The sequence below is a fragment of the Macaca thibetana genome, chromosome 16, assembly GCF_024542745.1.
Source record: "Macaca thibetana thibetana isolate TM-01 chromosome 16, ASM2454274v1, whole genome shotgun sequence".
Taxonomy (NCBI): Eukaryota; Metazoa; Chordata; class Mammalia; order Primates; family Cercopithecidae; genus Macaca; species Macaca thibetana.
The window spans coordinates 48,567,099-48,594,912 of NC_065593.1; the positions used below are offsets into that span (position 1 = coordinate 48,567,099).

At 52.1% G+C, this 27,814-nt stretch overlaps 2 protein-coding genes, 2 non-coding genes and 1 pseudogene across 9 annotated transcripts in view; 1 reads left to right on the plus strand and 4 right to left on the minus strand.

Annotated features, from left to right (window-relative positions):
* The window catches only part of LOC126938301 (uncharacterized), a 147,416-nt pseudogene extending 132,244 nt beyond the window's left edge, over positions 1-15,172 (plus strand). The window contains exons 5-6 of the transcript XR_007720056.1: positions 13,902-13,991; positions 14,968-15,172. The product of XR_007720056.1 is annotated as an uncharacterized LOC126938301 (transcript). The remainder of the gene's footprint in view (positions 1-13,901; positions 13,992-14,967) is intronic.
* Positions 1-17,084, minus strand: part of RPL23 (ribosomal protein L23) — a 355,976-nt gene extending 338,892 nt beyond the window's left edge. The window contains exon 1 of the mRNA XM_050762967.1: positions 17,081-17,084. The gene's annotated coding sequence lies outside the window, so the exon portion shown is untranslated. The remainder of the gene's footprint in view (positions 1-17,080) is intronic.
* On the minus strand, positions 767-838 carry TRNAC-GCA (transfer RNA cysteine (anticodon GCA)). The gene has a single exon. It is a non-coding gene; the product is annotated as a tRNA-Cys (tRNA).
* TRNAC-GCA (transfer RNA cysteine (anticodon GCA)) lies at positions 1,533-1,604 on the minus strand. Its single transcript has one exon. It is a non-coding gene; the product is annotated as a tRNA-Cys (tRNA).
* Positions 17,085-20,858: 3,774 nt separating the features above from the next.
* Positions 20,859-27,814, minus strand: part of CACNB1 (calcium voltage-gated channel auxiliary subunit beta 1) — a 240,425-nt gene continuing 233,469 nt past the window's right edge. For 4 of the 5 annotated variants that reach the window (XM_050762655.1, XM_050762656.1, XM_050762654.1 and 1 more), the window contains 3 exons: positions 25,000-25,095; positions 24,367-24,552; positions 20,859-22,713 (listed from right to left, as the gene is read on the minus strand). In XM_050762655.1, coding sequence (XP_050618612.1) covers positions 22,249-22,713; positions 24,367-24,552; positions 25,000-25,095 — 747 coding nt within the window. In that variant the 3' untranslated portion in view covers positions 20,859-22,248. Of the gene's footprint in view, positions 22,714-24,152; positions 24,553-24,999; positions 25,096-27,814 lie in introns of those variants that run through there. The other variant, XM_050762659.1, reaches the window with a different exon arrangement.

Consider the following 27,814-nt stretch of genomic DNA (forward strand, 5'->3'; position numbering starts at 1 on the left):
GGTCTGTAAATTCTTCTTGAAGTCTAATTTAAATCCCAACTTGGCGGACTCTCAAACAGGATCAGATAGGCAACTGCCTCCAGCTGCGGCTTCTTGCTGCCCTCAAGTGGCCACGTGACGAGCCACAACCCTCTCGTCCTGTGGGTTTCCTCTTTCCCGGGCCTGCCCACCCTCTGTCTCCGACCTTCTGCCTTCCCTGAGGTCAAGGTGAGAGGTCCCGGGACGGATTCCAGTTCCAGCCCCGGCGTCTTTGCACATTCCTCCATCTGGGGTACCTCGTGGTCTGTCTTACAAGAAGAGCTCAGGCTGAAACATAAACTTGGATATAGTAAAAGCAAATGTTTAAATTGTAATGTAAGGCTCTAGACTTTGAGATCGTAATCACCTGGAGGGGTGTGTGTGTGTGTGTGTGTGTGTGTGTTTATTTTGTTTTTTGAGACAGGTTCTCGAACGTTGCCTAGGCTGGAGTGCAGTGCTGCGATCATAGCTCACTGCAGCTTCCAACTGCTAGACTCAAGCAATGGCGAGCGTATATGAAAACACAGATTTCTGGACTCCACCCTCAAGTTTCTAATTCACTAGGTCTGGGATGAGGGCAGAGCGTACCCAGGTAATCCCAGGACCACATTTTGAGAGCCAGTGCTGTTGAATCCCCAGTTCCTTGCAGTCCCTCACTGCTCCTCGTCTGCCAGTAGGAGAAAAAGCAAACAGCTCAGGAAAAATCAACACCAGGGACAAAAACTTTGTATCTCGAAAAAGGTCAAAGAGGGGGCACCCGGATTTGAACCGGGGACCTCTTGATCTGCAGTCAAATGCTCTACCACTGAGCTATACCCCCTCTGCCGCTGAGCACGCGCAGGTTGTCTTTTAGTGCTATTGCTGCGCAGGCGCTGTGTGGAGTTCCCGAAGGGAAGTGGAAATGGGATAAGACGTTTACAAGAAATGGAAAAAATACAACTCCCAGAAAAATGACTCACTTGGAAGCAGGGGTTGTTTCCTGAAGCTCTGAGCTGAAGATTCGCACTGGCGGTGTAAGAAAATATATTCGTGGGGTGTGGAAGGAGTCTCTAGGAATATTTCACTTCGGGGGTGTCCTACGCTCCTGCCTTGCAGAAGCCCCCTTGCCACGTCTGGGAGCTTCTTTCTCCCTCGCACATGCTCACGCGGCTTCTCCCGGTCTGTCTTCTCCAGCCCAGCCCTTAGAAACTCAGCCTCCCTCCCGCCATGAAAGAGCCGTCGGGGTCACTGGCCAGGCTGACCTGGGGGTGCGCCCGCCTCCGCCCTGCCATTGCAAGGTTGAGCCACCCGCACCGTGTTCCAAGGGTCACCCCTGAGTTCCTAGCCCTCAATCGTACTGCATTCCACCCTGGGATGCACACGCAGGCCGAGCCACTGGCAGGGGCTAGGACCCATCCTCACTCGCCTGCAAAAGAAAAGATGGTGGCAGGGCCCGAGACTCCCTCCCGTTCCATCTGTGCAGAAACTCTTTAGGAGACCTCCGGAGACCAAAACACTAAAACTTACGTACGCAAAGGGGGCACCCGGATTTGAACCGGGGACCTCTTGATCTGCAGTCAAATGCTCTACCACTGAGCTATACCCCCACCACGCCATACAGTTCTCATTAGAATAAATTTCTACGGAATAGGGGTGTGGCCTTCACTTTCCTTTAAAGTTTTAATCTGTGGGTTGCGTCCGGATACCTATTGAAAACAACACAAAATACAGTGGGAATGGCTAGAACTCCTAAGTTCTTCCTCCACAGTCACGCTTTCGGAAAAACAACTAGATTAAGGAATCTTGGGTCCTCTATATCCGTGCCTAGACTCTCCCCCAGATGTCCACTAACTGGCTTGAGAAAAGGACTGTCCCCAGCATCGCCCCAGGTCTAGGGATGTACAGATTAACAGACTCTCCACCTTGTCTCCTGGACTTTTCCAGCCCCAGAGTCGCTCCTCCCCTTCTCTCAAACCAAAAGCCAGTTTGAGGAACAGACAGAGGAGAAGGCAGAAATAAGAGGTGAACAGTTTTCAATAGCATTTATTACAGACTTATAAAAATCCTAATACAGTATATATTTTTTTTAAATCCTGGCTGGGCGCGGTGGTTCACGCGTGTAATCCCAGCACTTTGGGAGGCCGTGGCGGGCGGCTCACGAGGTGAGGAGATCGAGACCATCCTGGCCAACATGGTGAAACCCCATCTCTACTAAAAATACAAAAAATTAGCAGGTCGTGGTGGTGCGCGCTTGTAGTCCCAGCTACTCGGGAGGCCGAGGAAGGAGAATCGCTTGAACCCGGGAGGCGGAGGTTGCAGTGAGCCGAGATCGCGCCACTACTGCACTCCAGCCTTGGCGGCACAGTGAGACTCCAAAAAAAAAAAAAAAAAATCGTTGCACAAAGACAAAATAAGCAGCCCCTGTAGGAATCCGGTATATTTGGGAGGAGTGAGATTCACATTGGAAGGACACTAGAAGTGAAGGGGATGCTGTGGAGTGGCTTAAAGTCCAAGAACTGTGGTCAGAGTCAGCATCTCAGAGGGAATGGAAAGACAAGGAGTGGAATCTCTGCAGTGCAAAGGGCTGTCCCTATCTGGGACGTCCTGTCCTCCTGCATTTCCCCTTACGGTTTTTGCCTCTACCCTCTTCCCCTTGAGCCCACCTTCTCCACCTTTCTAGAATCTCCTGTGCCCAAAGGGAATGTGACAAAAATGGCTGAGGGGCCAAAAAGCCTGAGGGTGGGGGTGGGTTTGAGGAAATGAAAACCAATTCCAGGGGTGTCTTTTTTTTTTTTTTTTTTTTTTTTTTTTTTGAGACGGAGTCTCGCTCTGTCGCCCAGGCTGGAGTGCAGTGGCGCAATCTCAGCTCACTGCAACCTCCGCCTCCCGGGTTCAAAGGATTCTCCTGTCTCAGCCTTCCTAGTAGCTAGGATTACAGACTCCTGCCACTACGTCTGGTTACTTTTTGTGTTTTGTTTTGTTTGAGATGGTGTCTCGCTCTGTCACCCAGGCTGGAGTGCAGGGCCACAATCTCGGCTCACTGCAACCTCCACCTTCCGGGTTCAAGCCATTCTTCTGCCTCAGCCACCCGAGTAGCTAGGACTACAGGCGTGCACCACCACCAAGCTAATTTTTATGTTTTTAGTAGAGATGGGGTTTCACCGTGTTAGCCAGGCTGGTCTCCAACTCCTGACCTCAAGTAATCCTCCCGCCACCCAAAGTGCTGGGATTACAGGCATGAGCCACCGTGCCCAGCCTCAGGGGTCTCTTAATCTGCCCCCTAACACACACATTATTCCTACGGAGAGGTTGAGGGCTGAGGAGAGGGAGAGGGTTCCACTCCCTAATTCTGCAACATATCCAACATTTCCCTGACATCTCCAAGAAGGATGCCTGTGGCCATGGTGAGGGGCAGCTTATTCCGCTGTGCTGTCTGCAGGAATCCAAGGTATGCAGTCCAATTCTCAGCAACGGGTTGGGAGAATGGTGTCAATCTCACTGTCCATAGCAGCCACTGCTCCCACCAGAGAACCATAAAAAAGTAATAAATAGCCACTTGATTTTCCACCCATGTTGACCATGCAAAACCCCAAAGTTTCTGATTGGCCTCAGACTGGAACATCAGTTAGCAACGGCCTGAGATTGCATCCACTGGAGTGCAGCAGGCAGCCTGCAGGGAGGGAGGAACAGGAGGGGTCAGCCTATCCCAAGAGAATGATGGCCTTCAAGTCCCCAGCCCTTTCCCAAAGCAGACTGGGTGCAGGAAGCAAAGTTACATCCAATCATTCAATTAACAGAGACAAACTGACTTGAGTACCTGCTGTGCATCAGGTACTGTGCAAGGCTCTGGAGTCACTGGTGAAAAGGCAGACATGCCCCTGAAGCTAACTGTCTGATGGAAGAGATAGATACTAAATAAATGGTCAGACACATAATTCTATAATTACATGCAGTGATAAAGGAAATATACAGAGGCCTCTGGATGCCTGAGAGTCGGGGAGGGCTTCTCTGAGGAAGGAGCCTGGAGACTCACCTTGCTCAGCCCCTTAGCTGTGTCTTTGGCCAAGGATTCTTCACGGTGATGTGTGCCAGAAAGAGGTTCCCTACGCGAGTTCCCCCATTAGACTGTAAACAACTCAGGCGCATGGGTGGAGCCTTGGTCATCTCTGTATCATCCTCAGCCTCGGTCTGGCACCGCACAGGGAACACAGAGGGTATTTAGAAAATGCTGATTGGGCCAGGCGCAATGGCTCACGCCTGTAATCCCAGCACTTTGGGAGGCGGAGGCGGGTGGATCACCTGAGGCCGGGAATTCGAGACCAGCCTGACCAACAGGGAGAAACCCCGTCTCTACTAGAAACACAAAAATCAGCTGGGCATGGTGGCGCATGCTACTTGGGAGGCTGAGGCAAGAGAATCGCTTGAACCCAGGAGACGGAGGTTGCAGTGAGCCGAGATCATGCTATTGCACTCCAGCCTGGGAAACAGGAGTGAAACTCCACACAATCAATCAATCAATCAATAAAGTGGCCTGGCGCAGTGGCTCACACCTGTAATCCCAGCACTTTGGGAGGCCGAGGCAGGCAGATCACGAGGTCAGGAGATCAAGAGCATCCTGGATAACACGGTGAAACTCCGTCTCTACTAAAAATACAACAACAAAAAAAAAATTAGCCGGGCATGGTGGCAGGCGCCTGTAATCACAGCTACTCGGGAGGCTGAGGCAGAAGAATGGCGTGAACCCAGGAGGCGGAGCTTGCAGTGAGCCGAGATCGAGCCACTGCACTGTAGCCTGGCAGCCTGGGTGACAGAGCGAGACGCTGTCTCAAAAAAAAAAAAAAAAAAAATAATAATGCTGGCCGGGCGCGGTGGCTCACGTCTGTAATCCCAGCACTTTGGGAGGCCAAGGCGGGCGGATCACGAGGTCAGGAGATCGAGACCATCCTCCTGGCTAACATGGTGAAACCCCGTTTCTACTAAAAATACAAGAAATTAGCCGGGCGTGGTGGCGGGCGCCTGTAGTCCCAGCTACTCGGAGGCTGAGGCAGGAGAATGGCCTGAGCCCAGGAGGTGGAGCTTGCAGTGAGCTGAGATCGCACCACTGCACTCCAGCCTGGGCGACAAAGCGAGACCCCGTCTCAAAAAAAAAGAATGCTGATTGAACTGACTGTGGGTTGTGGAAGAGGGTTCTCCTGACCCAGGGGGTGGCAAGGACACTGCCAGAAACGTGTGGTCCCTTGCCTAAAGTCTCCCCTTCTTCAGTAAAACACACCTGGGCCAGGCATGGTAGCTCACTCCTGTAATTCCAACACTTTGGGAGGCCGAGGCAGGGGGATCGTTTGAACCCAGGTGTTTGAGACCAGCCACGGGCAACGTGGCAAAACCCTCTCTCTACAAAAATACAAAAATTAGCAGGGCATGGTGGTGTGCGCCTGTAGTCCTAACTAGGGAGGCTGAGGTAGGAGGATCGCTTGAGCCCAAGAAGTTGAAGCTGCAGTGAGCCATGTTTGCACAACTGTACTCCAGCCTAGGGGGGTGACAGAGTGAGACCCTGCCTCGAAAAAAAAGAGATACCTGTGTATCCAGCCTGCTGTGATTCCGCTTGACAAGTAAGGGGAAAGGGAAACTTTCCAGGCCTGATGTAAGGCCCTTTCTACGTGGCCCAGCTCCTTCAAATCCTCCAGGTGATTACTCAGTAGCTATCTGCTCAGTGTCCCTTGTCAGGTAACTTGCCTAAAATTGCAGCATTCCCTCCACACACTTCCAATCTCCCTTTTCTTTTCTTTGTTTTTGTTTTTGGAAATGGAGGTCTGGATATGTTGCCTAGGCTGGACTCCAGCTCCTGGCCCCAAGCCATCCTCCTGCCTCAGACTCTCCAGTAACTAGAACTACAGGCACGAACCACCATGCTGGCCTAATCTGTGTTTCTTACTCTTTATTCACCTTATCATTTACCACTTTTTTTTTTTTTTAGACAGGATCTTGCTCTGTCACCCAGACTGGAGTGCAGCAACATGGTCAGAGCTCACTGCAGCCTGAAATTCCTGGGCTCGAGTGATTTTCCTGCCTCAACCTCATGAGTAGCTAGGAATACAGGTGTGTGCCACCACACCCAGCTTTTTTTTTTTTTTTTGTAAAGACAGAGTCTTGCTCTGTTGCCAAGGCTTTTCTCAAACTCCTTGCTCAAGTCATTTATCACTTTCTTTTTTTTTTTTAGATGGAGTTTCACTCTTGTTGCCCAGGCTGGAGTGCAACGGTACGATCTCGGCTCACTGCAACCTCTGCCTCTGGGGTTCAAGCGATTCTCCTGCCTCAGCCTCCTGAGTACCTGGGATTACAGGCATGCTCCACGACACCCAGCTAATTTTTGTACTTGTAGTAGAGACGGAGTTTCTCCATGTTGGTCAGGCTGGTCTCAAACTCCCGACCTCGGGTGATCTGCCCACCTCGGCCTCCCAAAATGCTGGCATTACAGGCATGAGCCACCGTGCCCAGCCATCATTTTCTAACTGACTATATATCTTTCCTGTTCACCATCTGCCTCCCCTACTGGAAAGTAAGCTCCATGAGGGCAGGGATTTTTGTCTGTTTTGCTCACTGCTGTTTCTCCAGTGCCTAGAACAGTACCCTGCACAAAGGAGGTGCTCAAGAAAGATTTGTGGACTGAATGGTGTCATTTACTCTACAGAACTCTGGGAGGTATAATGAACCTCCTACTTACAGATAAGAAACTAAGCAGGGCATGGTGGCTCACGCCTGTAATCTCAGCACTTTGGGAGGCCGAGGTGGGCGGATAATGAGGTCAGGAGTTCAAGACCATCCTGGCTAAGGTGGTGAAACCCTGTCTCTACTAAAAATACAAAAAAATTAGCCAGGTGTAGTGGCAGGCGCCTGTAGTCCCAGCTACTTGGGAGGCCGAGCCAGAAGACTGGCGTGAACCCAGGAGGCAGAGCTTGCAGTGAGCCGAGATCACGCCACTGCACTCCAGCCTGGGCAACAGAGCAAGACTCCGTCTCAAAAAAAAAAAAAAAAAACAACCTGAAGGTCAGAGCGAGTCAATGATTTCTGCCTGGAAGGCTTGTTCCCCAGGTCTCCCTGTGGCTGTCTCCTTCTCTTCATTCAGGTCTCAACTCAAAAGTTACCTCTTAGGAGAGGCCAGAACTGAATCAGACCTATCCCTCTCCCCTCCATCTCTGGTATCCAGTGGGATTCTGCACATCACTTCTCAGCACCTCAGATTATGGCGGCTAAGCATGGTGGCTCATGCCTGTAATCCCAACACTTTGGGAGGTCGAGGCCGGTGGATCACCCGCGGTCAAGAGTTCAAGACCAGCCTGGCCAACATGGTGAAACCCCATCTTTACTAAAAATATAAAAATTAGCCAGGCGTGGTGGCAGGCGCCTGTAATCCCAGCTACTCAGGAGGCTGAGGCAGGAGAATCGCTTGAACGTGGGAGGCGGAAGTTGCAGTGAGCTGAGGCCGCACTCCAGCCTGGGCGACAAGAGCAAAACTCTGCCTCAAAAAAAAAAAAAAAAAAAAGATTATTGCGTTTAGGTGGTGGAGTGCTACCTCTCTCTCCACTAGAACAAGCCCCTGAGAGCAGGGATGCTGTCTGCTCGCGGCTTACCCACCACATCTCACCTGTGGGGAGATGCCCAATTGGCTTGGCCCAGGAGCCAACTGTGAGCCAGATTCTCACAGGAGAGAGGCAGAAGAAGGGTTCTGATGGTCAGTCATCCATTGGTTCAGCCAGGCCTGGAGATCCAGGTGGGGCAGCCACTAACCCTTCTCCGGTGAGGGTACAGGATCACAGTGGCCTTTGCTGGTCCTGAGAGGAAGGAAATAGGAGATCTCCACCGTCCTCACAGAGTCCTTCACGTCCTGCTTATTGGCAAAATCAGGACTGAAGCATCCCGCAGAGCCTGTGGATAGAGGAGCCCAGCCCCAGTCAGCCTGCTAGGGCCCAGCCTTCCTTCCTACTGCCTCACAGGTGCTCTCTGGCTCCCTCTCCCGCTGTCCCAGCAACAGAGGCCCATGGCTGGATGAGGCAGAGATGGGGGCTCTGCCACAATGGTAGCAACCACATCAAATGACACCAGCAGCTCATGGAAAGCCTCTTTATGACAATCCCATAGGTGGGAATTCATGATCCTCCTCATTTTATACTTGGGGAAACTGAGGATTAGAGAGGTGAAGTCACTTGTACAAAGGCCCACAGTGAATGAAAAATGGAGTTCGAACTTGAACCAACAACTCTGGCTTCTATAGTCAATTGCACTGAGGGTACTGATGCCCTTCATCAGGCACAAACCAGCCCTCCTCATGCTGCTGAGAAACTGGGACACCAGGAATTAATCTCAGAGAGGCTAAGTGACCAGCCTGAGGACACACAGTTAGTACCACTGGGCCCTCTCCCAACTGTAGGGGGCTTACCTCATGGGCCAGCATTTTATATAGCTCCTCTCAAGCAGTCAGCAGCCGATCCCGGTCCGTGCTGTCAATCACAAGGATGACGAACTGGCAGGCTTTCTCTATGGTAAACATGTTTCCCCCATCTCTGCACTGCCCAGACGCCAGCATCAGATAAATGAAACCATGCAGCCTCAAGATTTCACCACCCTGCTTCCATTATAATTGTCTTTGGCAGCTGGGATTACAGGCACGTGCCACCACACCTGGCTAATTTTTGTATTTTTAGTAGCGATGCGGTTTCGCCATGTTGGCCAGGATAGTCTCAAACTCCTGACCTCAGGTCACCTTCCTGCCTCGGCCTCCCAGAGTGCTAGGATTACAGGCGCGAGTCACCACACCTGGCCTGTAATTGTCTTTTCTATCCAGACATGGGAACAGCACACCTCTGGCTGTGTGGCAGAGGCTGAGGCTGTGCTACACAAGCACTTGGTGTTCGTGACTCCATTTAGGCCTCATCACAACCCTGTGGACTTGGTACTGTTAGTATCCTCATTTTACAAATGAAGAGACTGAGGCTCCGTGAGGCTACCTATCTTGCTCTTGACCACACAGCTGGTGAGTAGCAGTGCTGGAAATGGAACCCAACTCTGTCTCAGTTCAGGAATTAAACCACTGAATTCTACTCCTGCTGGAGTAAGAAGGTAAGGCCCTATAGACAGGGGGCCTACCCCATCCAGTGCATCAAACAAAGCTGCCAGCAGCTGCCAGGGAGTATTCAAACATGTTAATAGGCAGGCACTGCACTGTGTTGAGTATCTGACATATATACATTACATATTGGTTTGTTATTTAATTTTCACAACAACTCAGGGAGATCATTATATATATGTATATATATATAACTTGTTTTTTTGAGGCAGAATCTTGCTCCGTCACCCAGGCTGGAGTTTCAATGGCGCGATCTCGGCTGACTGCAACCTCTGCCTCCCAGGTTCAAGCAATTCTCCTGTCTCAGCCTCCCAAGTAGCTGGGATTACAGGCGCCTGCCGCCACGCCCAGCTAATTTTTGTATTTTCAGTAGAGGTGGAGTTTCATCATGTTGGCCAGGCTGGTTTCGAACTTATGACCTCAGGTGATCCACTCGCCTCTGACTCCCAAAGTGCTGGGATTAGAGGCGTGAGCCACAGCAACCTGCCGATTATTATAATCTCTATTTCACAAGTTGAGGAACCAAGGCTCAGAGAGGTTACATGACTGTCTGACATCATACAGCTGCCTTGGAGCCCTGGTGCCCTCCTCACCTAGGTGTTGGTGATAAAACTCAGAGCTTCCTGCCCCACTATGTCCCACATGAGGAAGTGGGTCTTCTGCAAAATGATCTCCTCCATGTTGCTGCCAGTGGTGGAACACGTATGGACCACCTCATTGGTCAAGCTGGGGAGGTAGGAGAGGGCACCAAGAGCTCAGTCCAGCCTACTGCCAACTCTGGCCCCCAAATGCTCTACTCCCAAAGCAGGCTGAATCTAACTCAGAACAAGTCCACCCAGGTTCACCAAGCACCTGCTGGGAGCCAGACCCTGTGCTGGGCCCTGGGGAATGAAGACAGGAGTGAGACCAAGCCTTGTCCTGGCTTGGACCCCAGAGATGGGAAACATCTTCAAGCAGGCTCCTCAAACTTTATATCTTTTTTCCTTTTTATAGAAATGGGGTCCCACTGTGTAGCCCAGGCTAATCTTGAACTCCTGCCTTGGCCTCCCAAAGTGCTGGGATTACAGGCATGAGCCACAGAGCCCAGCCTCCTCAAACTTTAACATGCAGTTGAATCACCTGAGAGTTTTGTCAAAATGCAGGTTCTGACCCAATGAGTCTGGGCTGGGGCCCAGGGTTTTGCATTTCTTTCTTTCTTTCTTTATTATTATTTTTTTTCTTTTTGAGACAGAGTCTCACTCTGTCGCCCATTCTGGAGTGTAGGCACAATCACGCCTCCCAGGTTCAAGCAATTCTTCCGCCTCAGTCTCGGCCTTCCAAAGTGCTGGGATTACAGGTGTAAGCCACCGCATCCGGCCACAGTTTTGCATTATTTCTTTCCTTCTTCTTTTTTTTTTTTTTTTTTTTTTTTTTTTGAGATGGAATCTTGCTCTGTCACCCAGGCTGGATTGCAGTGGCGTGATCTCGGCTCACAGCAAGCTCCACCTCCTGGGTTCATGCCATTCTCCTACCTCAGCCTCCCGAGCAGCTGGGACTGCAGGCGCCTGCCACCACGCCTGGCTAATTTTTTGTACTTTTTTTTTTTTTTAGTAGAGACGGGATTTCACCAGGTTAGCCAGGATGGTCTCGATCTCCTGACCTCGTGATCCGCCTGCCTTTGCCTCCCAAAGTGCTGGGATTACAGGCATGAGCCACCGCGCCCGGCCCCCTTTTTTTCTTGAGATATAGTCTCTGTCGCCCAGGCTGGAGTGCAGTGGCGCAATCTCAGCTCACTGCAACCTCCGCCTCCTGGGTTCAAGCGATTCTCCTACCTCAGCCTCCCAGAGTAGCTGGGATTACAGGCGCGTGCCACTATGCCCAGCTAATTTTTTTTTTTTTTTTTTTTTTTTGAGATGGAGTATCGCTCCCATTGCACAGGCTGGAGTGCAGTGGTGTGATCTTGGCTCACTGCAACCTCCACCTCCCGGGTTCAAGTGATTCTCCTTCCTCAGCCTCCAGAGTAGCTGTGATTACAGGCATGTGCCACCACGTCCGGCTAATTTTTTTTTTTAGTAGAGACAGGGTTTCACCATGTTGCCAGGCTGGTCTCGAACTCCTGTCCTAGGGTGATCCACCCGCCTCGGTCTCTCAAAATGTTAGGATTACAGGCGTGAGTCACCGTGCCCAGCCCTTTTTTTAAATTTTATTTATTTTTTAATTTTCATTTTTAGTAGAGACGAGGTTTCACCATGTTGGCCAGGCTGCTCTTGAACTCCTGATCTCAGGTGATCCGCCCACCTTGGCCTCCCAAAGTGCTGTGATTACAGGTGTGAGCGACCCGCCCAGCCACGGTTTTGCATTTCTGATAAGCTTTCAGGTGATGCCTATGTGACTGGTCTGTAGACCACACTTTGAGAAGCAAAAGTTTAGAAAAATAGACACAGTGAGGGACATCAGAGAGGTGCTTTGTTTAAAGTGACATAGAAAACATACACATGCTTTTATATGTAAATAATGTTTCTGAAAAGTTACCGCAAAGTTACAATAGGAAGAAAACTAGGAGCTAGAGGCGAGAAGGAAACTTACTTTTCACTGTGTATTCCTCCATTGTTTGAAATTTTCCTTCATGCTTTTTAAAAATCATTTACATGTATTACTTTTTCATGGAAAAGCTTATCCTAGGTAAAGTACTTTGGAGGCTTAAAATGGGAGAGGTGCCATCCAGAGAGCGAATATCGGGGAAAGCTGCGATCTGTATTTACTCAGCCCCACCCATACGTGCCAGGCTTCTAGACCAGGAGCTACAGAGACTCAGTGAGCCTTTGGGTTTGAAGAAGGGAAAGAAAGTTAACTGACAGAGGGGACAGGGGTGAGAAAGGGGCGACCTGCCGCTAGAGGGAGCGAGGACCAGGAAGGCAGGTTGGGACACTTGGCAGGCCTGGAGCTGGGTTTGGCAGGGGCCCCGGGAAGATGGAGGAAAGCAGTGGGAGCTAGGGTTGCCCGTACGGTGCAGGATTTGAATGCCAGGCCGAGGAGCCGCAGTACTAGGAAGGTCCAAGCAGCGTTCTCAATCACTCCTCCGGGTACAGAGGAGCCCTGTAACCCAGGGAAGAGCTCTAGTGATTGGTCCCCATGCCTGTCAGTCTGGTGGGAGGCCCAGCCCTCTACCCTCACCGCCCGAAAGTCACTTACAACTGGTAGAGAATGGTGCTCTCCCGCATTGTCCAGTCCCATGATGATAACCTTCTGCTCTGGAAGCATCCGAGGAAGGGCAGCGTCAGGGCCAAATCCGATGGCCAAGGGACTGTGTGCCCCCACCAGACCTCCCAGGAAGGAGATAGCGCTCCCCGCATGCTGGGGACCTCTGCCCACCTTAGCGTGTCTGCTTCCTACCCAGCCCTGACACCTGCCCCACTCCGGGACGGTGGAAAAGACAGCTGAGCCCCCACCTCCCTTCACATTCTAGAAGAGTCTGAAAGGCCCGGGGCGCCTCTGGGCTTGCCGCGAGACGGTGTCTGGAGAAAGAGCCGAACGCGAAGTCACAGTCGCAGGAAACCCGCAGCAGCCCCCCATCCCCGCCGCTGGCGCCGTTTAGCGGGGAGAAAGGAGGCTTGCCCAGCCCTGCGTCCCGGGGAGCACCAAAGCGCGAGGATCCAAGAGGAGCAGGCAGGGACGGGGGCAGGGAAGGCCGCGCGGCAGTCGAGGAGCGCCCATATACGACCCTCGGAGCCCGAGGTCCCCAGTGCGTCTGACCCCAGATCAGAGGAGTCCCAGAAGAGAGCGAGATCAAAGTGCTCGCTTGGATGCCCTGTGCGCCCCTTACCCTGGTTCCCGAAGATGCTCATTAACTTGGCGATCCTATGGCACTTCCCGGGCCGGACAGGTGCAGGAGGGCTCAGCCGCCTCAGGAGCGGAGTCGGCCCTGGTGCTCGGAGCTCCGCTCCCCGGGGGAGGGTCTGGCAGGCTTTGCCTATGAAGTTAGGGAAGCCCCACGCGTCACCAACCTGACCTGGGAACCCTCTGGGACGCTGGCCCTTCGCGGGCGCTATGGACACCCCAGTGACTAAGAGCTGCCTGTCCAGGGCCCGAGAGGTGCAAGGAATATGGGAGTTTCAAGCTCCAGTTCTCCCCCTCGCCCTGCGAAAACTCCACAGTTATCCGGGTGGGATGCACCACCGCAAATCAGCGGAGACTCGCACTGTGCCCGGAACCGGATCCCAGCTCTCCCTTCTCTGAGTGCCATGTCTAGGGCACTAGACTGAAGCAAAACCCCAGGCGACCCACTTTCTGTACCTACAGCTGTGTAGTACAGACAGAGCTCACCGATCCTCTCTGAGCTGGGAGAATATTCCAACCCTCCACAGATCTTCAGTCGGTTCACTAGCGTGGGTCTTGGGGGCCCACTCAAAGTGTGTTCTCCTGGGGAAAGGCAGGGTTTCCCCTTGGTGCTTGGCAACTTCTAGGATAAATCAGTGCTCCTGCAATTCACTGACAAACCCACTGCCCAGGCACAGCTTCCTGATCCCCGGAAGTGGGCACCTGAAGACAAGGATGGAACATGAAGAGAGATCCTCCAGCTGGAGACCCTGCAGAGAGGCCCCAGATACCTGGCAGAGGAGTACATGAGCCAATAGAGAACCAGGAGGCCAGATCTGAGGAGGGTATGGAAGGGGGAGCTTTCTGTTGTTGCTTGTGAATTTCTTCCTTTGCTTAAGCTGGGGGGGAAAATAATAAATAAATAAATAAATAAATAAACGAACTGATAACAAAAGGAGAAGTCTAAAAGGCAACGCGCCCTCAGGCTGCGGAGGTGGTTAGCAGGAGATCCAGCCAACACACCAGGGAGCCAGCTCCTTCCACCGCACTGCACTGCCCTCCTACAGCCTCCACTAAGGTAACGACCCTCCATTAAGGTAACAACTCTAACTGGTCTCCCTGCCTCTAGCTCTCCTTTCCCAGGGCATCCTCTCTATGGCCCTATTAATCTTCCTAAAGCACAGCTCAGGGTCTGTAAATCCCCCAGCTCATAAACCTTCAATGGCTCCCTATTGCTCACTGGATTCAGATCAGTCTCCACTTGACTGATCTGACATTCAAGAGCCTCCACGAACAGACCGCACCTGCCTTGGCAGGTTTATCTCCCAGGCTCTGCATCTACTGGTTCCTGCCTACACATGCCCAGCTCTTTCTGACTGTACCTTTGCTTCTGCATTTCCTCCTTGAGTGCCTTTCACCTTCTCAGAAAAGAGAATGCCTGAGACCTTTTAGCTCCCCTGCCATAAAAGCCACCTGCTTCCCCAGCCCTCGCTTGGTTCTCCAGCTACATGGGGCTTTTCCCTACACTGGGATTATAGACCGGCAAGTCTGTTTCCTCCCATCAACTGTGAGTCCGAGGGTGGGGTTCATATCTTGTTAACCAGCGTATGACACCCGCACTCCCTGCCTAGTCCGGAGCCCGGCACACAGGAGGAATGTGTTGCTATCAGACTGATGTAGAATAAGTTAAGCTACAGCCTGAGAAATGGCACTTGGAATATTGAAAAAGGAATGGGAACACAAGTTTAAGAGGATTGAGGAAGGCTGGGAAGTTTGTGGGAAGAAGGAAAATAGCTCACTAAATACAGACTTTCATCCCACCCAACTTAGTGCCCAGAGTTAGAAGGATAGAGTTGACTGCCAGAGCCCATCTGGGCTGATTGCATTTCAGCCTTAGCAGAGAAGGAGCCAAGTCTGGGGCTGGGGGCTGGGACACCGAGGGTGCTGAGGGAAGCAGCAGTGTCTTAAGCATTTTACCATCTGTTTCCTGGGGGCAGGGGGATGGGGGGAGGAACCTCTTAGTGCATGCTGCCTTCCCCACCTCCTCTTTGCAGAATTGAAAGTAATACTCTGCAAGCTGGAAACACTTCAGTAAACAGACAAAGACAGGAGATCTCTCTGAGTATACTCTGGCTTGGGAAGTTGCCTGATTAAAAAAATATATAGTTAAAAGAGAAAAGAAGAAAAAGAAAAGAAAAGAAAAAAACAGACAAGAAGATCTGCCTCCACTTTGAGGCCCAGGACCCGGATATTAAGAAGCATTCATTCATTTATTCATTCATTTGACAAATATGAGCCAGGAAACACATGAAGTAGACAAAACAGACCCAGTCCGGGTCTTCATGTTTTTGTTTTGTTTTGTTTTTTTGAGACAGAATCTTGCTCTGTCACCCAGGCTGGAGTCCAGTGGCGGGATCACGGCTCACTGCAGCCTCAACCTCCCAGGCTCAAGTGATCCTCCCACCTCAGCTTCTGGAGTAGCTGGGACTAGAGGTGAAAGCCACCACTCCCAGCTAATTTTTTTTTTTTTTTTTTTTTTGTAGAGACGGGCTTCACCATTGGTCTCCAACTCCTGGACTCAGTCTCCCTCCTCAGCCTCTCAAAGTGCTGGGATTACACGCATGAGCCACTGCTCCCATTCCCAGTCTGTGTCTTTATGGAGCTTGTGATGTAGAGGGAGAAACAGATACACACACACACACACACACACCCCTCTGAAAGACAGTAGGAAGGCCTGATTTAGAAGGAAAGCAAGGCACCCTTCTTCGAATAAAATGAGAGGTGAAGCCAGCTGGACTTCCTGGGTCGAGTGGGGACTTGGAGAACTTTTCTGTCTTACAAGAGGATTGTAAAATGCACGGATCAGCCCTCTGTAGCTAGCAAGAGGATTGCAAAATGCACCAATCAGCACTCTGTAAAAACGCACCAATCCGTGCTCTATGGCTAGCAAGAGGATTGTAAAATGCACCATTCAGTGCTCTGTAAAAGGCACCAATCAGTGCTCTGGAAAATGCACCAATCAGCACTCTGTAAAACGCACCAATCAGCAGGATCCTAAAAGTAGCCAATCGAAGGGAGGACTGAAAAAAGGACACTCTGATAGGACAGAAACGGAACATGGGCAGGGCCAATAAGGGAATAAACTCTGGCCACCTCCCCGCCAGCAGTGGCAACGCACTAGGGTGCGATTCCACGCTATGGAAGCTTTAGTTCTATTGCATTCCTTGGCTCTTCACAATAAATCTTGCTGCTGCTCAATCTTTGGGTCTGTGCCATCTTTAAGAGCTGTTAACACGCACCGGGAAGGTCCGAGGCTCCATTCTTGAAGTCAGCGAGACCAGGAACCCCACCAGCAGAAACCAACTCTGGACACAAAAAGGTTACTGAAGCTAAGACAAAATTTTTCTCCAAGATACAAGGGACAGCCCCTTGTCCCTGGACCATGGTGGCCTCAGCTTAGTTCTCTTTAGTGTAGAAAAGTGGAAACCTTAAGCCACACCTAGGACCTGGGCCTCTCCCACATCATCTTATTCTGGGAGAGAATCCACTGCAAAAACAGGAGTAGCTAGTCAGGGAAGGAAACGAAGGGTCCCAGGTAGCAGGAGTCCTCAGTCCCTCGGTTCCTGCAGGGTCTCAGCTGACTTCATGGTTGTCGAAATCCTCACACATGGACAACCACTGACTTGCTGATGGTGTAGCCAGCGTTAGTTGAGAACATCTGATTACCAAGAAACAAGAATCTCACTATCTCCAAGCCAGCTAGAAATGCCCTTCCTGCAAGTTCCAGGCAAATGCAATTTTTTTTTTTTTTTTGAGACAGAGTCTCCCTCCATCGCCCAGGCTGTAGTGCAGTGGCTCAATCTCAGCTCACTGCAACCTCTCCCTCCTGGGTTCAAGTGATTCTCCTGCCTCTGCCTCCCAAGTAGCTGGTATTACAGGCGTCCACCACCACACCCGGCTAATTTTTGTATTTTTAGTAGAGATGGGGTTTCACCATGTTGGCCAGGCTGGTCTCGAACTCCTGATCTCAAGTGATCCACCCACCTCGACCTCCCAAAGTGCTGGGATTACAGGTGTGAGCCACCGCGCCCAACCTGTAAATGCAATTTCAGGCAGAAGGCACATGGGGCACAAACACACTCAGACACCTGCTTCCTCCTTCCCAAACCCCCAGTCCCCACCCTTGCAGAAGCTGATGCATCCTGGGGCAAAGGAATTAGCACTGAACTTGGGGGGGTCAAAGGCACCACTGAACTTGACATCCATATGTCTGAGTTCAAATCCTTGCCCCATGGTTGTGTAACTGTGGTCAAATAGTTTTTTTTTTTTTTTTTTTTTTTTTTTTTTTTTGAGGCGGAGTCTCGCTCTGTCGCCCAGGCTGGAGTGCAGTGGCGCGATCTCGGCTCACTGCAAGCTCCGCCTCCCGGGTTCCCGCCATTCTCCTGCCTCAGCCTCCCGAGTAGCTGGGACTACAGGCGCCGCCACCACGCCCGGCTAATTTTTTTTGTATTTTTAGTGGAGACGGGGTTTCATTGTGTTAGCCAGGATGGTCTCGATCTCCTGACCTCGTGATCCGCCCGTCTCGGCCTCCCAAAGTGCTGGGATTACAGGCTTGAGCCACCGCGCCCGGCCCGGTCAAATAGTTTTTAACCTCTATGAACTTTGTAAACTGGAGTTAATAATACCTGACCTTGATTCAAAACATCAGACTCCACTTCAGACCTCTCTGTGGAGCTCCAGACCATATACTCAGCTGTCTTTTTTTTCTCTTCTCTCTCTCTCTCTTTTTTTTTTTTTTTTTTTTGTGTGTGTGTGATAGAGTCTCGCTCTGTCACCCAGGCTGAAGTGCAGTGGCAGGTTGGTTCACTGCAATTTCCGCCTCCTGAGTTCAAGCAGTTCTCCTACCTCAGCCTCTAGAATAGCTGGGATTACAGGCACCCACCACCACACCCAGGTAATTTTTGTGTTTTCAGTAGAGATGAGGTTTCACCATGTTGCCCAGTCTGGTCTCGAATTCTTGACCTCAATTGATCTGCCCACCTGGTCCTCCCAAAGTGCTGGGATTACAAGCATGGGCCACTGCTCCCAGCCTCTGCTTCTCTTCTTGAATGTCCCACAGGCACCTCAAACCCACTTTGACCAAAGATGGACTGATCACTTCTGCCCCTAGCTTATTTGGTTTTTTTACCTGCTTTTACTGGAAAGACCACCATCAGCAGTCACCTCCTTTTCTTTCTTTCTTTTTTCTTTTTTTTTTGGGGGGACAGAGTCTTGCTCTGTCACCCAGGCTGGAGTGCAGTGGTGTGATCTCGGCTCACCACAGCCTCCGCCTCCTGGGTTCAAGCGACTCTCCTGCTCAGTCTCCAGAGTAGCTGGAGGCGTGTGCCACTGCACCTGGCTAATTTTTGTATTTTAGTAGAGACAGGGTTTTGCCATGTTGGCCAGACTGACCACCTCTCTTTCTCTCTCTCTCTCTCTTTTTTTTTTTTTTTGAGACGGAGTCTCCCTCTGTTACCCAGGCTGGAGTGAAGTGGTGCAACCTCAGCTCATCACAACCTCCGCCTCCCGGGTTCAAGTAATTCTCCTGCTTCAGCCTCCCGAGTAGCTGGGACTACAGGCACTGCCACCTCGCCTGGCTAATTTTTGTATTTTAAGTAGAGATGGGGTTTCACTATGTTGGCTAGGCTGGTCTTGAACTCCTGACCTCGTGATCCACCCACCTCGGCCTCCCAAAGTGCTGGGATTACAGGTGTGAGCCACTGCACCCGGCCTCACCTCCCTTTCTCTTATCAGCTGCCTCCACTTGCTCTCCAAGAGCTCAAGATTCTAACATTCATTTATTTATTTAATTTATTGAGACAGGGTCTTGCTCTGTTGCCCAGGCTGGAGTGCAGTAGTGTGATCATAGTTCACTGCAGCCTTGACTTCCTGGGCTCAAGAGATCCTCCCCACCTCAGCTTCCCTATCACAGCCTTCTGAGTAGCTGGGACTACACATCCAGCTAATTTTTAAAAATTTTTGTGAAAACGTCGGTCTCACTATGTTGCATAAACTAGTCTCAGAACTGCTGGACTCAAGCAATCCTGCCACCTCGGCCTCCCAAAGTGCTGGGGTTACAAGCGTGAGCCACCAAACCCGGCCATCTAACTGCTAGATGTCCCTGGCCTCTTTGCCTCCCTTCCCGTCCCACTGCTGTGGCCTAAGGCAAACCCTCCTTTCTCACCTGGATTATCACAGCTGTTTCCAAGCTAGGCCTTCCAATCTATGCGCCAAACTGCAAACAAAGCAATCTTGCTAGTTGCTTACAATCCTTCCATTTCTGCGCACAAGCTTCAGGACAAAGTCTAAACTCCTTAACATGACTCAAGGCCCACTGTGACCTGCTCCTGCCAATCCCTCTCTGGCCACCACCTTGAGAGCACACTTTGCTGGTGAGGTGCCAAGAATATGTCATGCATGTCCCCTACTTTCTCTGCTTTGAACATTTCCCCCATTTGTCTGCCAACCATGCTTCTAGATTCTACTCAAGCCTCACCTCCACCAGGAAGCCTCAGCTGACCTCCCCAGGTTATGGGACTAACCCCTCTTTCAGGTTCCCACAGTACCCAGTGCTCCCACAGCAGAGAGTACATTATGCTGTGCTGAAATCATCTATGGCCCCTACGTAGACTTGTGCCTGGTACATTGGAGGTGCTCAATAAACGTTTGTTCAAGGAATAAACACAGGAATGAATGATTCTGTAGGAAGGCAGTGGGAAATGCACTATGCTAGGAGGCAGGGACTAGGCTCTCATCAACTTTGCCATTGGCTCCCCAGGGAACTGGGGTCAGCCACTTGACCTCTGGGCCTGCCCAGTTCCCCTTTCCTTTGATCCACTAACTCCTCATCTGTAGGGTCTTGGGGGATGTCTTTTGCCCTACACACACGTGCACACACACACACAGTCATTCATGTTGGGCCTTAGCACTCCGGTAGTGGACTCAGGAATTTTAATCCTCCACGGCCACCTGCGCAAAAACAAGAACCAGGGTGGGCGTGGTGGCTCATGCCTGTAATCCCAGCACTTTGGGAGGCTAAGGCAGGTGGATCACCTGAGGTCAGGAGTTCAAGACCAGCCTGGCCAACATGGTGAAACCCTGTCTCCACTAAAAATACAAAAATTTGCTGGGCATGGTGGCACACGACTGTAATCCCAGCTACTCGGGAGGCTGAGGCAGGAGAATTGCTTGAACCTGGGAGGCGGAGGTTGCAGTGAACCGAGATCGCAGCACTGCACTCCAGCCTCAGCAACGAGCAAAACTCCATCTCAAAAAAAAAAGAAGAAAAAGAACCAGCAGGGAGGGGAAATAGTTTGAGGGTACTGTGTGAGGCAGGACACAGGTGGTTGCAGTAACTGTCAGAAGTCCACATCCTGCCAGCTAGGGATGGCAGGAATGGGTACACTCATCTGCTGACTTTCAGTCGAGGACTGACAGAATCCCTGATTATCTCTGACCTGCCCCCAAAGCTGGTTAGCAGGAACAAGGGGGGCATTAGTGGAGCCAGAAGCTCAGCCCCTCCCTCTCCTGAGGTGTTGGGACACAGCCAGGCCACAAGAGCAGAAAAACAATCATGTGTATTTAAGACATTGCACCAATGGGTCTGGATCTCACCCACCAAGCAACACCAGCTTCCCATTGCCTCTGGCTGTACTTGTGGAGAGAGAGGTAAGTGAAGGGGCTCAGGGCCAGTGCGGAGCCAGGACTGCCCAAGCAGCTCCTGGCTTGGGCATAATACATCAGAGGGCCAAAACTGAAGGATCATCTTCCCTTTTGAGTCAACGACTCAGCGCACAGCTTCTTCCTGCACCCACCCCTTCAATTCCCCCTGCATATCAGCAGCTCCCAGGTGCCTAGGCTGATGACTATGTGGCAAGGACAAAGAAGCAGGCTTGGGAGGCAGCCACAAAGGACAGGACAGTGGTTTTATATATGGCAAAATACTTCTCCTAGGGGAGTACAGACAAATATAGACAGACAGATGGGAGCACAGGACACCAGACAGGGAGGGGGAAAGGGTGGGCAGTGGTGTCTTCTAATCAGTAAGTGGAAGCTGCACCCCACCCCCAGGTGGAGTGTAGGACATTGGCACAGGAGGTGGCGAGACAGGCATGAGGTGCCCATCCCTGAGGCGGGCAGCCGGGCAGGGCCCAGTCCTTGTTGGCACAGTTGGCTCTCTCTGGCCCAGCTGGGATGCTGGGGAGGGGCAGGGCTGCTGGGCTACAGGGATTCCAAGGCAGAGGGATGCCCCAGGGGAGAGGGGGTCTCCTGGGGGAAGTGAACATGGGTAACAAACAGAATCACGAGAGGCAAGTACAGAGCAGCAACAGCAGCAGCCAAGCCCCCCAGAGGAGATCCGAGGTCCCAAGGCAACCCCTGGGCACCAACCCATGGGTCCTCTCCCCTGGGGCCTCAGGGTGAGGGTGAAGGAGCAGTTTTTTGGTTTAAAATGAGGCGGACCAGAGTGTTCCATGGGCTCCACACCCAGGTGGCACAGGGATGGGGGGCTCAGATGCAGAAGAGGGCCCCCTCTTCTAATGGCAGCAGGCAAGGGATGTTGGAGGCCAAGCTCATTCCTAGGGTAGGCAAAGGCTGAGGTATGGAGGTGGGGGATGGGGAGCAGCGCCTCAGCTGCTCATTCTTCAGGGTTCTGGGCCCTGGACGTTGCCATGGCCACGGAGGGTAGAGGGTTTTGTATGCCTGCCGGCTTCCACCCAGAACCCTCCCCAGAGACAAGCTCCCCATGGGGTGTCCATGCTGTAGCTTTCACCGACCAGACGATGCTGCCAGGAAGCTGGGAGGAAGGGGCAGGCAGGGTGAGGGACCCCGGATCTGGGGTCTGGGGAAGAGAGCCCCCATGGGAAAGAATCTGTGGCCTCCCTTTCCAGGAAAAGCGCCCAGCCCTTCCCCAGTACTGCAGCTTGGGAGAAGGAGAGCCATCCCACTTAGGACCGTCACTTAGGGCCCCGAGTAGAAAGAGTGAAGGAAGTGCACCTTTTCTCTAGGAGGGCGAGGGAGGAGAGCCCCTTAAGATGGGAGAAAGGGGACACTTCAGAAAAGTGGGTATCCCCCATCCATCTGCAACAGGCAGGTAAAAACCGACAGCTGGGGCTTAAGGGCCTCCCGGGAGCTGGGATGATAACGCCGAATAAACCCCAAGCTTTGAGCAAAGGCATCTGAAAGGCGGGAGACAGCGCCCCCTGGAGGCGAATACATGTTGGGTGTGAGCCCCTCGCTCCCTCCCCTCCCCTCCCCTGGGCTCAGAGCCCTTCCTCCCGCCGTGTGGCCCCTGCCTCTCAGCGGATGTAGACGCCTCGTCCCCAGCCCTCCAGCTCGTTCTTGTTGCGCCCCAAAACTGGACCCCCACCCTCAGCGCAGTAGCGGGCCTTATTCCGGCCCCGGTTCCGGTTGTCGGTCAGCTCTTCCTCATAGTCTTCTTCCTCGTCCTCCCAGGATCCCTGTCGGGCTGGGGGGGTGCCACCCCCTGCAGGGTCTCCAAGCCCTGGCCCCTCTGAGGGGTCAGTCTCCATGTCCACACATGAGTCTCCCAGCTCCGTGTAGGCAGAGTTTCGGCTGCCGGGGGTGTCGGCATCAAAAGTGTCTTGGCGGGACAGTGCCCGTAGCGTGCCTGCCCGGCCTGGTGGGTGGCTGCTGGGGTAAAGGCCTGGGGGCTGGCCCAGCTCCCCTGGGTACTCGTGCACGCTGGCGTGCTCCCCGGTGGCCCGTTCCAGCGGCTGGTCCCCGGAAGCAAGGTAGGGTCCCTGGTTAGCAGACGGACAGCACACACCATGCAGATCAGGCAGGGGTGAGAAAAACACAACAAAGCAAGGCAAGTTAGTGACAGCATTAAGAGGTCCGGCCTGGATGAAGAGGGTGCTGGCTCTAGGGGAGGGGCCCCGGGGACAAATGGCTCTGGAGCCCAGCCAGAGGACAGACCTCAGGGCATTTGCTCCTCTCTCCAGACAGGGGGCACCCGACCTTCATGGCCGTCAGCCGTAAGCCATGAGTCACCGCTTCCCCGGTGCAGGTCATTAATGCTATCTTGGGGTTAATCATCATTAACAGCTCAGTATTGCCACTCATTAGTGGTTGATTGGGTTAGTCATTGCCTTTGGTTTTCCAAATATATTAACGAGATTTCAGCTAAAACCTGCTGACCCTGGCTTCTTCGACCCACACCAGACCCCAACCTTAGGCTTCCAGAACCCCATGCTTCTCCCACCATTCCCTAGTCAGATGACACTGTCTCCAAGGCTGATGGGATTCCTCCCCTGCCCCCAACAAGGACTCAAAGCAGCAAGCTGGGGAAGGCTGCTGGGTCTCCCCCTCCTACTGAAGATGAAGAGGTGACCCAGTGTCCTCACCACCAAATGTCACATGGAGGTGGGGCACAAGAGAGGTTCCAGTCCCTCCCCTGCCATGTCAAGCTGTGTGACCCTGAGCAAACAGTTCCCCTCTCTGTGGCTTCATGTCTTGGTTGTAATGTGACGGGAGTTAGACCTGAGCAGCAGTTTCCAAACTGTTACCTAGAGATCTGGGGTGGGGTTGGGTGGGGAGGGCACAGAAGTGCTTCAGGGGTCCCCATGGAGGTGGAGGGGAGGCCATTCCCCTGGCTCCCTCAGGGCAAAGCAAGGATGTATTATCTACATCCTCAGCTTCCACACAAGATTCATTGAACAAATGGGCTCTGTTGCTGAAAACAAATTTGAAAGCTAGTCTAGAATGATTTCATGGGTTTCTTCTGGCTCTTAGAACCTTATACTTAATGGTGTGGAATCAAGAGGTGGGCTGTGTCTCCCATGGGAGGAGGGCAAGGCAGGATGGGTCTCCCATGGGAGGGCCTTTCCGGGACTTTAACTGGGAGAATGGTGGAAAATTCAGCATCAAGTCATAGAAGATGCCACATTCTGGGTCCTTCTTGAGGGGCCGTGTGGAGTCAGGGCTCCAGGGAGGGAGAGTCCAGGTTTAACGTAGGTTTCCCTGGCTCTGAGGGCCTCCGCTCTGTTGGGTCTAAAAAGGGTGTGGAGTCCAGCGAATTAGTTTATCAGTCTTCCTCGCATGTCCTTCCTAGTCCCTTGTCTTAAAAGTGCTCCCATCAGGCCTCATATCCAGCGGGCAGCAGATGCGGTCCTATGGCACCAGGCCCAGGAAGACAGCACCAGAAGCCCCAGACCCATCAAAAACCACAGACACCAGAAACTGCCGCTCATCACGTTTTTTTACAAAATAAAGCTCTTCCCTTCCTCCTCCATGTTCCCTGCACTCCAGTTCCGACCCCAGAGCGGGAGGGAAGACGGGCAGGGTGCCCACTACATGGCATGTTCCTGCTCCTGGGGCACCGCACTGTCCCGCTGCGAGGACTCCAGCCCGCCCCAGAAGCTGAGGTTTCTCCTGAGCGAGGTGAGCACCTGTACCTGGAGGTTGGAGACAGGGGCAGGGCTGGCAGCCAGGGCTGCGGTAGCCATGGTGCGGTTCAGCAGCGGATTGGGTGGCGTGCTGCTGGGCGGATGTGTGGCCTTCCAATAGGCTTCCAAGTACTCCGCCAGGTGCTCGCAGGCATCCTCCAATTGGTTCTCGTCCAGGATGATGTCAAACATTTCCTGTGAAGGTGGGGTTAGGGGGCAGGGCTGGAATGAGTGGGGCGTGGCCAAGGGGGTTGAGGGTGTGGCCTGGGTGCAGTGGGTAGAGTCAAGGGATTGAAGGACAAGGTTAAAAAGAGGCCTCTGGATGTGGAAGAAGGGAAGGAGGGCTCTCAGATCTACAGATTGGCAGAACTGCAAGAAGTTTTGGCACTCAGTCCAACTCCTTCATAGAGATAAGGCAACCAAGGCTGGGAGACAGGGCTTGACTCTCCACGGTGAAGGGTGCTTCTGGGGCTTGAACCCAGTCTTTGACTGACGGACCTGCACTCTTCTCGGAAGACCAGTTTGCACCTACAGGCCTGACCCAGGTGTTCCTGGTCACTCTGTCTCTCATGTAGGCCAGAGGAAACCGGGGCAACCCAAATGTCGTCCCTCCATTCCCTTCCCCGGGATCTAGGCACTCACAGGTGGGCACTGTGCCAGCTTTTCCGAGGCCGCTATTTGGACGTTGAGGTGTTTGGACTGAGACTTTCCTCGGGACTTGATGAGCCTCTGAAGTACCTGGTTGGGGGAGGGAGAAAAGGAAGAGGAGCTAGAGGGACTCAGGCAATGCACCCAGTCAGAGAGGCGGGTCCTGGTTGGATCAGCATGGAGAGCCAGTGTCAGGGCCCTTGAATGCTCCATAACTCTCAGCCCTGGGCACCTCTGCAGAAATGACCTCAGCAGCCCTATGTCTAGGGCTCAGGCTCTCTCCTGGTCTCATGCCAGACTTCCTTAGAGGCTGTATGAAGGGTAGTGATTCTTCTTCCCAACTTCTCTAACCTTGTTTGTAGGCCTGCCCACCCTCCTTTTTTTATTTTTATTTTAGAGACTGGTTCTCACTCTGTCGCCCAGGCTGAAGTGCAGTGGTGTGATCATAGTTCACTATACCCTGGACTCAAGCAAGCCCCCAGCCTAGCCTCCTGAGGAACTAGGGCTACAGGCACGTGCCACCATATCCCTCTAATTTTTAAAAATTTTTTTGTATATGTTGCCCAGGCTGGTCTCAAACTCCTGGCCTCAAGTGATCCACTTGCCTCAGCCTCTCAAAGTGCTGGGATTATAGGCATGAGCCACTGAGCCCAGTCACACCCTCTATATTAACAACACCAACAATAGTCTTCCTTTATGAGGCACTTGCTACATACCAGCATTGTTCTGTGCTTTTCACATGATCAATTTAGTCCTGATAACATTCCTGTTCGACAGCTACTATTATCATTCTCATCTCAACAACCACCACCATAATTATAATAATGTAAAACCTGAAACTAATCATGAGGAACAATCACACAAACCCACACTGAGGGACAGACAGTCTACAAAATAGCTGTCCTGTACTCTGCCTAAATGTCAGTCTCTGGAAAATTCAAGAAAGGCTGAAGAACCCTTCCAGATTAAAGAAAACTAGGCCGGCCGGGCACGGTGGCTCACACCTGTAATACCAGCACTTTGGGTGGCGGAGGTGGGCGGATCACGAGATCAGGAGATCAAGACCATACTGGCTAACATGGTGAAACCCCATCTCTACTAAAAATACAAAACATTAGCTGGGCGTGGTGGCGGGCGCCTGTAGTTCCAGCTACTCAGGAGGCTGAGGCAGGAGAATGGCATGAACCTGGGAGGCAGAGCTTGCAGTGAGCCTAGATCACACCACTGTACTCCAGCCTGGGCGATAGAGTGAGACTCCATCTCAAAAAAAGAAAAAGAGGCCGGGCGCGGTGGCTCAAGCCTGTAATCCCAGCACTTTGGGAGGCCGAGGCGGGTGGATCACGAGGTCAGGAGATCGAGACTATCCTGGCTAACACGGTGAAACCCCGTCTCTACTAAAAATACAAAAAACTAGCCGGGCGTGGTGGCGGGCGCCTGTAGTCTCAGCTACTCGGGAGGCTGAGGCGGGAGAATGGCATGAACCCGGGAGGCGGAGCTTGCAGTGAGCCGAGATCACGCCACTGCACTCCAGCCTGGGAGACACAGCGAGACTCCGTCTCAAAAAAAAAAAAAAGAAAAAGAAAAAGAAAGAAAACGAGGCCGGGCACGGTGGCTTACACCTGTAATCCCAGCACTTTGGGAGGCTGAGGCGGGTGGATCACCTGAGACCAGGAGTTCAAGATCAGCCTGGCCAACATGGTGAAACCCTGTCTTTGTTAAAAAATAATAATACAGGCCGGGCGCGGTGGCTCAAGCCTGTAATCCCAGCACTTTGGGAGGCCGAGACGGGTGGATCATGAGGTCAGGAGATCGAGACCATCCTGGCTAACACGGTGAAACCCCGTCTCTACTAAAAAATACAAAAAAACTAGCCGGGTGAGGTGGCGGGCGCCTGTAGTCCCAGCTACTCGGGAGGCTGAGGCAGGAGAATGGCATGGACCCGGGAGGCGGAGCTTGCAGTGAGCTGAGATCCGGCCACTGCACTCCAGCCTGGGAGACAGAGCGAGACTCTGTCTCAAAAAAAAAAAAAAAAAAATTAAAAAAAAAAAATAATAATAATACAAAAATTAGCTTGGCGTGGTAGCATATGCCTGTAGTCCCAGCTACTCTGGAGGCTGAGGCATGAAAATCACTTGAACTCAGGAGGCAGAGGTTGAGATGAGCCGAGATCATGCCACTGCACTCCAGCCTGGGCGACAGAGCAAGACTCTGTCTAAAAAAAACAGGCAACACGTGATACTGGGTTGGTTCCTGGATTGGAGGAAATGTTGCCATGAAGGGCATTCTATGCGGGGCATAGTGGCTCACGCCTGTAATCCCAGCACTTTGGGAGGCAGAAGCGGATGGATCACCTGAGGTCAGGAGTTCAAGACCAGCCAGGCCAACATGGCAAAACCCCGTCTCTACTAAAAATACAAAAATTAGTTGGGTATGGTGGCAGGTGCCTGTAATCCCAGCTACTCAGGAGGCTGAAGCAGAATTGCTTGAACTAGGGAGGCAGAGGTTGCAGTGAGCCAAGATCGCATCACTGCACTCCAGCCTGGGCAGCCAGAGTGAGACCCTATCTCAAAAAAAAAAAAAAAAACTAATATGGACTATATTTTAGAAACAATTCTTGAATTTTACAATTGCATCATGGTTGTGTAAGATACTGATGTTGTTCTCAAGAAACACAATATAGGCCAGGCTCACGCCTGTAATCCCAGCACTTTGGGAGGCCGAGGCGGGTGGATCACTTGATGTCAGGAGTTCGAGACCAGCCTGGCCAACATGGTGAAACTCTGTCTCAACTGAAAATACAAAAATTAGC